Genomic DNA, 16465 nt, shown 5'->3' on the forward strand with positions numbered 1-16465 from the left:
TAATCACACAAGACAAATATTTGTTATTCAATCTATTCAACATATCTTACATTTTGTTCCCTTTCATACAGGTAAGGAAATACTTTTTTGAATCTCATCAATAGGTAGAACAGATCGCAATTTACAAGATTAAAAATAGGGTACTACAAGTTTAAAAATGATGATACTAACAATGCAGCCATACTCTGAATTTAAATTGGGATATTATAAACCCAGTTAATTAAAAGCAATTTCCACTTAATGGTTTGTGAAGGAAAAATAAAGCTTTGAAACGTTCTTATAAAAGGAAATGAGACATTTAATGCAAACTACTTAAAATTAGATTAGAAAATACTTGGTATCTAGTGAATTCGAACGCCTCAAATATGATCAATAAAAGGTTTTCATATTTTGCATGCATACCATCTTAGAAAAGAGTTACTGAATATAAACAAAAGGGGATTAAAAAATAAAATATCCTTGACGAGAGGACCGCTGCCTTAAGCAGCAGTCCAGATCGCTCATCCTGACCTGCTCAAGTTCTAGGGAGAAATGTGATATCCTCAGAAAATGAGAATTGGAAGAAAACATACACAAATGAAATTAATTTTAGTTATTTGCAAATACAGATGATCAATATATTCCTAACAGGTCCTCCTCCAGAGGGATGAATCTATAGAGTAATTATCTTAACAAAATCATCATGCAGTTTTAAATAATTATTTAAATATCAGGTTAAAGTAGAATATCAAATATTCATGAGTCCCACTGACAAAGTTACAATTTCTCAATACCCTACATCAGCTATAAAATATATAGTTGGTCTCTCGCTGCCAACAGGAATAAATAGAATCGAGGCCAGAGCACCCTGGAGTAACAAAGGGAAGGAAAGAGAACGAAGCGTTTAAATGACGGCTTACTTATCAGTCATGGATTCCAATAAAATATCCGTACTGGGATTAAGAATCAAATACTCTTGATATTATGATCGGTAACATGTTACTGGCCAAGTCAAACCTCTAGGTTTTTAAAATTAGTTTTAAAATTCCTTAAGCTGCACGAACATATCTAAACGGGCTGAACTTTGAAGAACTCCTAGAACTATTACAAACAGAACATGTACCAACTGCTGATGTTTCTTCTTCTATTCCCTTTAGAACTTGTATTTTTAAATCTATTCAAATTTGTAGTTTGCCTGTAACTTTAGCCCAAAGTTTGCACTCCTGATTCTCTCTGTAGAACTGTCTATTTTAAGTCAATATGCATAAAGTAAACAACTATCAATAAAGTACATTACATAATAAAAAAAAATAAGACTGGAAGAACATACGTAAACTTTGCAACTATAATTTCAACTTCTACTTAGTTGGAAACTGATGAAAAAAATCGTTCTATATCATTCCCCACGTAGAAATCAGGTTTAGAATCTCTGTAGGGTGTGTACATGGGAAGAAAGAAAGTGAATACATTAATTAAATTTCTCCAGCAGATGGTCCACTTACTTCCAGCTAGAACTATTTAAAAAATAAATCGAGTGGGGGAAATACATCTGGGGAGGCTGAGATGCTGCCCAAATCAAAGCATTACTCATCTTGGCAGCTAAGGGATATTAGGACATGTATAAGTGAGCTTGAGAAATTTAAACTACACCATAATTCCATAACAGAATTGCTATTTTATATTAGTTCTCAACTGTTTTCATATTCTACAAATAAAATTTACTATATAGAGGCAAATCTGAGTTTCACCCGTTGAAGACAATCTTATAATATCTATTGTCTTTTCTGCATGATGTAGTTAACATGAAATCAGAAATGGATGCAGAGAGATGAACTATTAAAAAGATCATCATACATTTAAATCTTCTGAGCAAATAAAGATAAAAAATCATAATGACTCCACATTTGTAAAATCTTATGCTTTTTTCTACTGCTGCCAAACTATCACGTGTTCATCTGAGATTCCCAACGGGAAGTGAAGACAAAGTCCCTCCACAGAAGGCACAGGGTGTTCTTAAGCAACCTCTATTAGAACTTCCTTGAAGCTCATGGTAAAATGGTTCTTCTTTCCCCACCTACTGTCTTTCCAAGGCCATGTGGAGATAATGCAACACTGTGGACTGAGCTGTTTTCTTTTTTTGCTCGCTTTAATGTCAAGCTGGAACTTCTCAGTAAGGCCCATGTAAGAGCATACCAACTGAAACTAAAATCGGGTTATCCAGACTGTAGGGAAAACCAGGATGCTAGTAAGCTGGCAGCTGTATCACATCTGTGTCACTTCCATCTTCCTTGGTCTTGGTCCTCCAATCGTGCTGTTTCAATCTTGGTATCTTGGGAGTCAGAAGTACCAGTCCACTTCTGTCACAGGACAGAGCGCTACGGTCCATTACGCTAAGGCAAAACTGAAGTCCCAAGTTGCCTGGATAACACTCTGGATTTCTCCAAAACTAATAGTTTCTAAGGAAAAGGTGGAATGGGTGAGTTGATTTGAAACATTTCCTGTCCTGCGACCAAATATATCCTTTATCAGAAAAAAGCACAAAAATAATATTAACAAATGGAAAGACTGAGAAGTCTCACCTGTTGAAACCAATTATAATCATTTAGGTGAATACTATAATAAAATAGTGGTTCTAAAGAACTCTAAGCTATAGTCATCATTCAGTGGGCTTCCACTCTTCAAAAAATAGACAAAATGTTTAATTTAAGTTTATTCTTGAATCTCACAGTGAAACCAAGATTCTTCAAACTATTTAAAAGATGCCAACAAGGGTTGATATAGCTTTATTAGGCCAAAGGCACTAAAAAGCATTCTGTCCTTAAAATAAGAACATGTGACTGAATAATTAACGTATTTTAATTGGCCTTTTAACATATACTCAGAAAAATTATATATGTTCACAGTTAATCACTAGGCTGAAAAGGCCCAGGAAGTAATGGGGCCCAGTATGACTGGCCTCGATTCTAAGACTGAAATCCCTTCTTCTATGAACACTAACCAGGCTAGGGTTATCAGCGTTTTTCATCATCCCAGCACTCTACCTCCTGAGTTAGAACAACGCACAGAGAAATAAAACCATTTCTAGAAACCAACCTGAAGACAAGGACAGAAATTTTAAAAACTTAGAGAAGTACCTGCACACTGAAAATTAACAGCTTCGGTGTTCGTCTTTCTAGCCACACACAGGACCATCCTTAATGAGTCTGATCAAGAGTAAGAATGTATCATAGTATCTAGAACCTTAGACATTGCATCCCACAAGCTGACAAAAGCAGGTAATTCAATTCTTATAGAAACTACTCTTATCACCAAAGTGATTTTCAAACTATGGAATTTTACAACTTTTGACCCTATCGATCCTCACAACATCCCTGTGAGGTAGGCAAATGTGTGATATTTTCCACATTTCACAACACGAGAAACCCACAGTGCTGAAGGATGTTGACCCTGAAGAACCACAGAAACTGTTTTTCTTATTAACCAGTTATATGTTACACCAAAAGATACATTTTGCTTTATTAAAAACGAGTTAAAATCAAACCCTCCATTCCCCGGCAAAAGAATCATTGCAGTTTACCAGTAATCTTGTTAAGCCGCGCTCTCTTTGCCTGAAATGAGTTGCCTTGACTACTTTTCCTCTTGTTTGACAACGTGCTCTCTGGCTGTGGAAAGACCATCTTTGGAACGTTCTCTACGTGAAGTCCTACTTTTAATAAAACACATATGTGAGAGTTTATATAGAATCCACAGCTAAAACACATGATTTTTTTTTAAATAGCAAAACAGTAAAAATGCTTCGCACTTAATTTTTTTTAAAATATAGTGCCTGACATAGAACTTTAAAAATACAAATCTCTCCAAACTGATACATCAGAAAGAAATAACTACTAAGCAGTTATTCTTTGGGGGGGGAAAAAACAAGAAAAAAAAGAACTCCCGGTTTTTCCAAGGTAAGAAACGAAAAAAAAGCAAAAACAATTAAAAAGGTAAAAAAAAAACATAAACAAAAACCCCCAAAACCTACTACCAATAAGTTGCAAATCAAAATCTCAACTTTTACATTCAAAAATATTGAGGGCATGCATTATCAAGTATCCATATTTGACCAATAATCTTCAGATACATAAAATGCTAAAAAAAAAAAAAAAAAGTTAACTATCATATTATGCTAGGGAAAAAGCCTAATAATTTAACTACATGTTCAAATCACAGGCAGCCAAGGGATCTGACTACTCGTCATACGCGATGTGACTTTTACCACTGCCGTAAGGAGTGAACGTAAGAACATATTTTGTACCAAAAGTATCGCTAGACGTGGGCGCATCTTCCTTCTTCTCAACCTCTGGTGTGGCTACAGAAGTGGAAGTTTCTTCCTTCTTTGAAGGTACTTTAAACCATTTCCTCTCATCTTTCTCTTTATCTTTATTGCTATTAGCGCTGGTTCGAGGTTTGTTCCCTGTTTTATTCTTGGCTGCAGCTGCAGCAGCTGCTTTGACTAAAGCTATCCAATCCTCCAAAGGAAAAACACAAAATATGTGAAGCATTAAAAATTAATCAAAATTTAATTACAATAATGAGTAAAAACATGTATCACATCACATTTTCAAAGCTACTTTCACACTCACACAAATATAAAAACTGAATTAACTGTATCTACAAGGTATATCATCAACATGGTAGATTACTAAATTTAATCATCTAATGGGTTAGCTGCATTTATAAGCTTTTATAAAAGAAAAATATTCAATAAATATTCCTTTGATATAATTTCTTGGGAATAAAATCTAAAATAACCGAGGAAACTTATGACATGACATTTTGCCTTAGTACTTTAGGGTTTAAAGGCCAAACTGCATTTCTTTTCTGTAATACAACAGACTATAAAAGAAATAAGAGAGAAATACTTATGTTGCACTTCTGCAAAGATTAAAAGAAATGTATTCCACTGAGTAAATTACTATCCCTTATTAGGAAGAATGGTCAAAGTATGGTCAATTTCATAAAAATCAAGGTGTGATTTTATTAATCTTTAGAGCTTTTAAAGTTCAGATACCAATTTATTACAACAACTTAATAGTACTAGTGAAAAAAAAAAAAAATACTTGACTTGGCCAAGGTAAAGTACAGACTGTCAGGCTCCAGGTTAATTTCCCTCCCGCTCCAACTTCCTGGGCCATGTTAGTCACCATTCTGCTGAGATGCGAATATTTATTTTTCCTGTATTAATTTTTTTACTTTGTTTCTAATTTTCACTGTTTTATTTTTAACTAAAAACGCTTATTGTAAAAAATATGGAAAGATGTAAAGTGGTACTAACATTTAAATTTTCACAAGCAAAGATTTTTTAATTATAATGAATATTTGTAATAGCTCTACAGAATTAATCTTCCACTAAAGCCACTAAGCTGTCAAATAGACCACCAATTCAGATTCAACCAAAATGGGTAATCCATTAAATTCTTAACCAAGCAACTAAAAACAATTTCACAACATCAAATGCATTTAATTCACGGGTTCCATTAACAAACATAGGTCATTAAGCATTACAGGTTGATGGCTGCTCATTGTTAAAAATATATGGTGAAGACAATAAGCCATTAAAAGCAAACAAACAAACAAACAAAATCTATGTCTCTCCCTCTCCCCCATGACTGGACTGAACTGAAAATGTCATGTGACTGCACCTAACACATCCGGTCACCAATTTCCTATTGAATATCGCACTACACTGCCTGGAAGCATGCTAAGTGTTCACGAGACCACGGCTGATAAAAGCAGCTGCCTGGAAGCCCCAGGAACGCATCGGCCCTGAGTGACCATATTTTTGCTCCTACCTGGAAAACGCCCAGCATCTAGCTTTTCCAGCATTTTAAACTATGTTCCCAGTACGTGTCTTTTTAGAAAGTGAATTATGAAGTTGTAAAATAAAGCTTTCTGTGTCTAATTTGTAAACAAACAAACAAACAAACCAAATGCACCAGTACTGGCCAATCCGTCCTACTTAGATATAAAGTAAATTAGATATAAAAAATAGTTCTTGATCACATGACTTGTTAATCATGGCATGATTGCAGTTGTGTGATCATTATTTTGCTCTTCTACTTTTAAATAGGAAAGATTCACTATTAAAAATAACTGGTTCAATCAAATGAATCAGAACTAATAATATATTTCAAAGTTACCTGTAGGCAACATAAGAGTAGTGCACTAGAACAAACCCTGAAATCAGGTGTGAGTTCCGAGCCACTCTGAGTACTACGGTTGAGTGACATTTTAAGCAAGTAACTCAATGCTCTGAGTTCTGAATTCCTCATCCGTGAAACAGAAATATCAGCCATACTTATGTCAAAGGATTTGCTATGAGAATTCAATAAAACGAAATGTTTAATAGATAGTAAAGGATCTTAGAAGCCAACCTGTGACATTAGTGAGTTAAAATGTAAATTTTCTATCGGTGGACTAAGGAAAAGAATAGGGGAGAAAAAGCGACAGAAAGCTTAGGGAAGGGCATTTCCACAGGGCATTTATTTGATGCCTTATCTTTTGCCAGTTTAGTAAAAGAAATTCTACTATGCATCTTATTAAAGAATTCTCAAAGTACTCAAAATCTAGAAGAGAAGCAAAGGTGAATTCTCTTCGCTCTGCCCAAACAACCCCTGACTTAGAATATTCCCTAGATAAAAATGAGTCGAAACCTTTTTGAGGAAAAAAGACACTTTTTAAAAATGAAAGCAATTTATAAAACTAAAAATTCTGCACATATTTTAATATGTTTGTAATTCAAAATTAAATAAAATATACTGCTACTCAGATTTTCTTTCAGTAGTATTTTGGCACCGATTTTAATATTAGCTTACACCATGGTGTGACTAAAATACTTATTAAAACTAAATATCCAATACATCTGATAAATTAATTTTCACAACTTAAAATTTTACCACAAACCAAACTGGCTCGATGTCTCACTTTGGAAAAAAAAAAACCAAAGTTTTAGGGACAGGGCCAACTCACGAACATTTGAATAACCAAAATAACAAAATAATAGTGTTAAAGCAAAAAAAAAAAAAGAGACTTTTGCTTAATTAAATGGGTATATATTAAACTAAGTTCACAATGTTTTACTCAATCTTTCTATGCAGTAACAAAGAATCATACCACTGAATGCTTAAAAGAACATTTATTTATACTTACAAGCAGGAAGACAGAGCACTTCACTGATCAAAAGCATTGCCACTTTAAATTGCACTTACATATTAATTGGGGGGAAAATAAACTCTGCTAGCTGATCATTTCAAAAGTAAATCTCTGAAAACCAGGTGTTTTAAAACACTCTTCACAGAAAGTATCAGGAATCATTTTTCTAATGCGGTGGCCAACATTTCTAGATCGCTAAATGTCTACACTGCACTGAAGCTGATCAGGTGATTCCAACACATTTCAGGATGACATTTTTGAGTGTATGGTATGGAACAAATATGTAGCATATTTCCATATTAGACATTTTTATATTTTCAATTTCTTAAAGTTAATTGTAGGTCCAGGTGCTGAAAATCCCAAATAACAGCAGAACATAAAAGAAAATATTTTAAATTTCTACTGGCACCTTTTCTTTCCAGTATTTCAGGAAACATAGTCAACCAAAGGAATCATGGTTTTAACTTCATCTCAGATTCTCCTTCAAATGCTTACCGTTCATTCTTGCTTTGAGCAGTGACAAACCATGTAATACACTGCTTATATCTTATGACTCAGAGAGCCCTACCGGGAACAGCCTACAGAGTGTCAGGTAAGCGCCTTTTAAAAGAAGATTAATGACTATGATTTATAGAAGGAAAGGAGAAGATAAGAAACTCAATATAAAATTTTATATTAAAAATTAACTTTCTAAATGATACTATATACCAGAAAAATGAAACAATTAAAAAAAGGCACTTACCTCACTTCCCATAGACTGGTTACACGATCCAGCTGGGTCGATAGGACAACACCAGCTTAGTGGATGCTGGGATTTCACCTGGAACAGAAACTAGTGACCTATAACTTTAGCAGGTCTAAAAATCAAGTGTATAATTTACTTTACATTCTAAGCTTCTTTTTCTTGCTGCTATTTGGGGCTATCAGCACATAACCCTACAATTAGTTCGCTTTAAAGAGATGTACATTTATTTTGATCGGTCACCATTCAAGAAGACACCCTTTGGGTAGCTAGAACGCTGAACACTCTTACCTGCCCCTTAGCATCCTCGGGCATGGCTTTAATGTGCATTCTTTTTAAACAACGAATTACTCCATCATAAAACTGAACTGTGAATGTTCCTGAAATCGGAGCAAGTCAGAATCATTAGAAAATATAATTCAATCTTACAGCAACATTTGAAATCTAACAACTAATGCCCTGACAGAAATAAATGTCCATGACTGCAATAACTGCAAACACTCCATCAAGTTGATCCACAGGGCATTTATTTGATGCCTTATCTTTTGCTAGTTTAGTAAAAGAAATTCTACTATGCATCTTATTAAAGAATTCTCAAAGTACTCAAAATCTAGAAGAGAAGCAAAGGTGAATTCTCTTCGCTCTGCCCAAACAACCCCTGACTTAGAATATTCCCTAGATAAAAATGAGTCGAAACCTTTTTGAGGAAAAAAGACACTTTTTAAAAATGAAAGCAATTTATAAAACTAAAAATTCTGCACATATTTTAATATGTTTGTAATTCAAAATTAAATAAAATATACTGCTACTCAGATTTTCTTTCAGTAGTATTTTGGCACCGATTTTAATATTAGCTTACACCATGGTGTGACTAAAATACTTATTAAAACTAAATATCCAATACATCTGATAAATTAATTTTCACAACTTAAAATTTTACCACAAACCAAACTGGCTCGATGTCTCACTTTGGAAAAAAAAAAACCAAAGTTTTAGGGACAGGGCCAACTCACGAACATTTGAATAACCAAAATAACAAAATAATAGTGTTAAAGCAAAAAAAAAAAAAGAGACTTTTGCTTAATTAAATGGGTATATATTAAACTAAGTTCACAATGTTTTACTCAATCTTTCTATGCAGTAACAAAGAATCATACCACTGAATGCTTAAAAGAACATTTATTTATACTTACAAGCAGGAAGACAGAGCACTTCACTGATCAAAAGCATTGCCACTTTAAATTGCACTTACATATTAATTGGGGGGAAAATAAACTCTGCTAGCTGATCATTTCAAAAGTAAATCTCTGAAAACCAGGTGTTTTAAAACACTCTTCACAGAAAGTATCAGGAATCATTTTTCTAATGCGGTGGCCAACATTTCTAGATCGCTAAATGTCTACACTGCACTGAAGCTGATCAGGTGATTCCAACACATTTCAGGATGACATTTTTGAGTGTATGGTATGGAACAAATATGTAGCATATTTCCATATTAGACATTTTTATATTTTCAATTTCTTAAAGTTAATTGTAGGTCCAGGTGCTGAAAATCCCAAATAACAGCAGAACATAAAAGAAAATATTTTAAATTTCTACTGGCACCTTTTCTTTCCAGTATTTCAGGAAACATAGTCAACCAAAGGAATCATGGTTTTAACTTCATCTCAGATTCTCCTTCAAATGCTTACCGTTCATTCTTGCTTTGAGCAGTGACAAACCATGTAATACACTGCTTATATCTTATGACTCAGAGAGCCCTACCGGGAACAGCCTACAGAGTGTCAGGTAAGCGCCTTTTAAAAGAAGATTAATGACTATGATTTATAGAAGGAAAGGAGAAGATAAGAAACTCAATATAAAATTTTATATTAAAAATTAACTTTCTAAATGATACTATATACCAGAAAAATGAAACAATTAAAAAAAGGCACTTACCTCACTTCCCATAGACTGGTTACACGATCCAGCTGGGTCGATAGGACAACACCAGCTTAGTGGATGCTGGGATTTCACCTGGAACAGAAACTAGTGACCTATAACTTTAGCAGGTCTAAAAATCAAGTGTATAATTTACTTTACATTCTAAGCTTCTTTTTCTTGCTGCTATTTGGGGCTATCAGCACATAACCCTACAATTAGTTCGCTTTAAAGAGATGTACATTTATTTTGATCGGTCACCATTCAAGAAGACACCCTTTGGGTAGCTAGAACGCTGAACACTCTTACCTGCCCCTTAGCATCCTCGGGCATGGCTTTAATGTGCATTCTTTTTAAACAACGAATTACTCCATCATAAAACTGAACTGTGAATGTTCCTGAAATCGGAGCAAGTCAGAATCATTAGAAAATATAATTCAATCTTACAGCAACATTTGAAATCTAACAACTAATGCCCTGACAGAAATAAATGTCCATGACTGCAATAACTGCAAACAAACACCCCTTTTCAGGACTCCATCAAGTTGATTAAGTTTATTTTCTCTTTCTGTCTGAAAACGACTCTAATTTCCCTTTAAAAATATCCAAATTAAATCATGATAAGTTAGTCGCATGTCATTCTGATTTTTGCTGAAGGATTTTAAATTTTATTTTTAATAATTTAAATATATGTTTAAATAACATGTCAGGTATAATATATCTGGCCAAAATAAAATCATTATTTACAAACATGTATAATACTTCTATAAAAATTATCATTTGCTGTCTTTCAAAGTTTCTTTCCAAATAACAGAGAGGGAGATCTAAAATAGAAAAAAATCATTTTCTCAGAAAAGAATTATTCCTTAGGAAATATTAATAAACTGGCAAATAAGAATTATAGATTCACAGGCTTTTAAGCTAGAAAACACTTTCTAGATCATCTAGACAAAAGTCTTCCTGTGCAGATTAGACCACTGAAGTCCAGAGAAGCTAAATGCTACATCCAATGGCGGTCAGCTAGGCAGCAGCACAGCTAGCTACAACTAACACCCCCGATCCCCATGCCTTTCCCACTAACTCATCCTGCATTTAGGACTCAAGATTGTTTGCAACAGACTCCATGCTTGCAAGTCAATAAAAGTCAGCTGTATTAGAAAACATATAAATTATGTAGATTTCATATTTATGGAATTCCAATGTTTGCCTATCATCATTTCCTGTACAAATGAGGGCAGAGTACCACTGTTAGTAAACAGATACTTGACCTTTACAAAATGAGCACAAACGATAAATGTGATCGTTAGTATTACTGGCGCCAAAGCCAATGCCACATACGTTCAAAGATTTTTTTATAATGTGAATTTCCTATCTTCTGATAATTAGCATAAGACACTATAGCACAGATATAAAGATCTAAACCCAAGTTATGAAAAGAACTGATCTGTCGAATAGCAAGGATATAAAGACACTGGGAAGACTGAGCATGCCAAACCGTCCGTCCACCTTACCCTACCGTGACTCCTGTGACTGCCCTCTCTCTCCCTTCTTCCAAATGGCATCCCGGAAGAGCCCGCAGGCTCCTTGCCACACCTCCTGTGCGCTGTCCCTCCCTGCCATCACTCACTGTCTCCTCTGTTGTGCTGCCTCCCTCCTTCCCTAACTCCAACCCACTCTTCACGGATCAGCTCTTCAGACCCCTCCCCTAATGTGAAAACTTCCCTGACCACTGCATTCTACAGATTTGCCTCTTCTCTTCGACTTCTCTAAGACATATTACGTACACCTAAAAGTTCCTATTTGTTAGTTCTGTTTAGCTTTTGTAGTCTAACTTGAAAGACAGACTTCCAAGTCAATCCCTATCTGATTGGGCTTCCTTTGCCCTTTTTTAGCTTTTTGTTGTTGTTGTTGTTGTTTTTTTTTTGGAGGGGGCAGATTTATCCATCACGTGAGACATACAGAGGTCACAAAAATAAATACCTCTAGTGGAGATTTTCAAAAAACAAATTATATCTGCCAATATTTCACTAACTGCTCACTTAAACTGCTCCTAAAATGGCAGAGATTGCAATCACTATCTTCACTCTTCCAATTTTCAGACAAATGGGATAACGAACGAGGGTGGTTTTGTTTCTGAGTGTGTTCTAAGCGTGTGTCTGCATGCGCTTGTGTGTGCATACTCCCAAGGAGCTTTAAACATAGAGCACAAGGTCCCAAAGCTTACCACACTTTACAGAAACTGCTCTTAATTAGGTTAGCACTGTTTAATTTTGTTTTGTTTAGTGCTATTTTCGGTGGATTATACAACAGAACTGATTTCTTCCTTCCTTTCCACAAATTGTTGCTGACTGCCTACTCCGTGCTAGGCTCTGGACTTGACCTGGGGGAGCCCATGTGTGTAAGACATGGAATCCAAGCTCCATAACACAGCTCTCCAGAAGCCCAAGTGCACAGTAGAAAAGGAGAAGTGACCTTCAAGACTGAGATGGCCCTCAACTCTTCCACAAGGTGATTGGTGTGAATAAAATCATAGCCCTATCTGTTATTTCATTTCATAATAACAACAGATCGGAATAAAGCTTGCGTAAAGTTATATCATAATTCCTAGCTAGACGACTATGACCTACTTTTTCACACTCAACATTCTTATAGTGTATCTCTTCTTAAATGTCCTCCTCTTCTATCTTCTCTTACTTCCTATTTTTTCTCACGTCCTGTTAGTTTAAAACTTCCGCTTAATCCTTTACCTGGCTCCCATCACCTCCAAATAAAAGTCATATTCTTTAGGAAGATTATCAGACTCTTCACACACTTCCCTCGCCAACCTCTTCTGCTATTCTAGTCCCTTTAAAGGAATCCTTCACGCCAGTCACATTGAAGACTACAGACCCTGGAAAATGACCTGCCTCTCCTCTTTTCTTCTGCATACACTATTTCTTCTGCCAGAGAAGCCTTTTCAGTCCTTCTTTACCTAGCTAACTTGTCTTTCGATATTCAGTTTAAAGGAAGTGTCCCCTTAGATTAAATGCCCTTCTTGCCAAGAAGCTGTCACTCAATGTGTTTCTTTAGTAAAAAAGAATAAATGAGTGGTCAAGTTTAAGAGATAATTGTAACAGAAAACTAACGTATTACTAACTAGAAAGACAGACTTACAAGTATTTCACAACTGTTTTAAATGAGATTTTAAATAAGAAATTAAAAAATAAGTATATTTCCAATAATAATTTAAATATTAATTCTTATGCCTTTCCCAATTAACCGGTCTATAAGTTCTGTTTTTTCAATTCACAATCTGTGCAATAGATTTACTCATCTCGTGCCACATTCACACAGCTGATTTGTTATTTTCAACATTTCTGATCAGCTCGGTAACTTTTGCTCAGTATCAATATTAGACACCACAAAAGGCTATTAGGAAAATTAACTCTCAATTATTCACAAAAATTAAGAAAAAAGGGAAGGGGAAAGAAGCAATAAAGGAAATCCTCAAACTGATGAAGTTCCATACTCTTTCCTCAGAGAATGCTGGACAGTATTTCACCTCTAAGTTCACTGATTTGAATTTCGCTCTTTAACTTTCCTCCCACTCTGATTGAGATGTTTACAAAACTAACTTAGCCAACAAACTGGAAACAGAGGAGAAGAAATAAAAAGCATACAATACCAGCCTGTGCGCTGAACGCTGAAAAAATTTTAACCATCTATTTACCTCTCCTAATTTCAACACTTTAAATAGGCCTTAATTAAAATTAAAAATGTGTTAAAATTTTACTATCATAAACCCCGGATCATTCTAGACACATACCTTCTTTGTTAATTGCTTCGATCTTGGCAGGGTAATAGCGACAGTCTGTCCAACGAGCCAGAACTTCTTCTCCGGCTTTAAAATCCTATTTCAAACAACTTTTAAGATCAATACCATGTATATAATAAATAAGCATTTCCTTAACAAAAACAAGCTTCTGTGAAATTTAACAGAATTCCCTTTAGAATGCGTCATTCTACATCTAGCAGATGAAAGCGGCTACTCACAAAGAAATCATCCTCGTCCTTCAGGCCCTCCTTTCGCAGTGCCGGCCTCTCGAGAGGTCGCAGTCTGTTGCTATCCCAGTAAATCCACTCATCGTAACGATGGCTCCAGCGCTCAAAATGGACCAACATTTTGCCCTCCTCATAGTCAATCTTTTCAATTCGTGATGGATACCTCAAAAATAAAAAGGAGCTTTAGATCAGGAGAACATTCTTACATATGTTATACAACGTATTAAAAAGCATGAAATATTGCTCGCTGTTAAAACCACCAACAAAATAATATGGGTCCATGTTTTTAAGCTACTGAAAGTAAACAAAGTTTGCTTTATTATTTTTGAATTTAATTGAATTTAATGACTGTTCTTGATTCCTTTTGAAATAAACACTTTGATACACACCCAGTGGAACTAAAAATTACTGTGCAAGAGCCTTAAACATATTCCTACTTTTGATCCAATCATTCCAATTCTAGAATTATATATGCAAAACATTTATAACAACAAAGAAATAGAAACCATCTAAAAATACAGTTAGCCAAAATGAACAGTCCTTAGCTATACCAACAACAGTATAGCCACTGAATCGAAAATTATGGTCTTTAATGTATTTATTTTCTTTACTTTCCAATATTTGATCATGAGCATCAATGGTAGTAGGGAAAATTCAATTAAAACTTAAATTTTAAAAATATAAAAATAACATCCCATTGTTCTGTCTTCATGTGTGATGATTCTCCTACAATTAACTCCAAAATAGAAATTAGTTAACTCAAAATTTTTAAAAAAGGAAATTGCTTCATCATTCCTACCTAATGTACCGTATTAAATTCAGATAACTCCATTTTTTTTTTAAAGTATCATTAAATAAACTTAAGAACTCAATAGCAGCACATGGTAGATGATTCAGCCATAACAGTTTATCCCATAATTTTCCTGGTGTTTGATAAACCTGAAATTCTTCTTATTGCTCTGGAAAATTAGCTTTAAATATAAAGCACACTAGACCTCACATAACTTGGAAATTTAGGAGTGAATGGCTACCCGCTTTATAAACCACATGTGCCAGTCAAGATTTTATACACTTCAAGGGCTGTGAAGCATTCTCTGGGAGAGCTGCTTTCTCCATGATATGGAGCTACTTGGAGTTCCCTGGAGCACAGCCCGTCCTGTGCACGTCCTGTGCACGCCCCATGCACGCCCCATGCACGCCCCGAGCTTTGTACATTCTGTTCCTCCTGCCTCGCCCCGGGGTGCCTCCCTCCTGCGCACACTCATCGTCTGGGAGGTGGCTCTGCGTGTACTCGCTCCTGTGAAGACTTCCCCACTCCCCTCCCCGCTGCTCCCCTGGACCCTCCGTGAGATCGGCTCCATGCAGGCACGGCATTTACAGCCCCGGAGACGCTAAGGCGCCACACAAAAAGGGGCCAATGGTCAAATAAGCTGGAAAAATACTGACTTGAAAAAGCTAAACTGTTTTATTAAAAAACTTCTCAGCCCCCTCAATGAGATGGAGATAAAGTACTCACTATGACCAAACTTACAGAACTACATAACCCTTTATCAAGGAACACTTATTAACATTTCTCGAGAGAGTAGAGATCCGAGGAACATGATGTAAGAATAACCGTCACATCCATCTGTCTCTCCAGCATCTGCACCGTGACAGACACACTGGCCTGGCCGCTCAGGACACGTTCGGTAGGAACAGGAAGTGACTTTAAAAACAATCTGGATGCGCGTGTCCTCAGAACCAAGACAGCTGGCAACCCAATTCTAACCTTGGTTACATCTTACCCTGAGTCATTTTTTGGGAGGAAACAGTTAAAGAGCTAAGAACAAGGACACTCAGGGGACCTGCATACCCGAGGTGGACACGCCCAAGCCATCGCCTTTAGAATGAACGTGACAATGCTTGTCTTCGGCAGCTTGCTCTGATTGTTTTTACTGCGCTAGTTTTTTAAAACATAAAAATTGCCAATAGAATTAAGGGAAGCCTAGGAATAAGGTTAACCTTTCGTGTGTTTGTCAACATTTGCCAGCCATTTAACCAACTACTGTAAAGAGGCTTTCTATCAGTTCTATCAGTTCTAAAAATTAAAAATTTCAAAATATAAGAGCCTCTAGTTTCACATATTTACTACCGTGTCTTTTAAATTTTGAGTAAAAAATAGGGATGTATTCTTAGCTTCCTTCGCATTCTAAGTGTGCCCAACTCTATATACTTAAGACATTTCTCAAAGTGAAAATAGTACATGGAAACAGTCAGACATTATCTTTACCGTCACAATATGATGCAATTCACTAAAGAATCGGAATCTAAGTGAGTTCAAAGAATTTAAATCTGGATTGCATTTTTAAGTAACTTATAGTTTTCCTAACGTATTTCAAATACTGTTGGCTGAGAGGGTACCAAATGCAACGAACAGACTAAAAATTATATTTTGAGGAATTCTTTAGGATAACTTATAGCATGTTATACTCTTTACACATAAATACCTAGAGAATGATATGTAAATTCTGGATGATGGCCAAGAATTAAATAAATAACATAAATACCCAAGATTATCTATTTTTTTTACAATGTTCACTACTAATCAAA

The 16465-nt window shown here is 35.4% G+C and overlaps 1 protein-coding gene across 8 annotated transcripts in view; it reads right to left on the reverse strand.

The window, feature by feature from the left end:
* Nucleotides 1-16465, reverse strand: part of PHF20L1 (PHD finger protein 20 like 1) — a 65298-nt gene that overhangs the window by 36165 nt on the left and 12668 nt on the right. For 2 of the 8 annotated variants that reach the window (XM_023519697.1, XM_023519701.1), the window contains exons 2-6: nt 13868-14039; nt 13641-13725; nt 10145-10233; nt 4277-4490; nt 3557-3682 (exon numbers count right to left, since the gene is read on the reverse strand). In XM_023519697.1, coding sequence (XP_023375465.1) covers nt 3557-3682; nt 4277-4490; nt 10145-10233; nt 13641-13725; nt 13868-14039 — 686 coding nt within the window. Of the gene's footprint in view, nt 1-3556; nt 3686-4276; nt 4491-7915; nt 8006-8206; nt 8317-9853; nt 9932-10144; nt 10234-13640; nt 13726-13867; nt 14040-16465 lie in introns of those variants that run through there. The other 6 variants (XM_023519696.1, XM_023519695.1, XM_011373820.2 and 3 more) reach the window with 5 other exon arrangements.

This window comes from Pteropus vampyrus, unplaced genomic scaffold, assembly GCF_000151845.1.
Source record: "Pteropus vampyrus isolate Shadow unplaced genomic scaffold, Pvam_2.0 Scaffold232, whole genome shotgun sequence".
NCBI classification, from domain to species: Eukaryota; Metazoa; Chordata; class Mammalia; order Chiroptera; family Pteropodidae; genus Pteropus; species Pteropus vampyrus.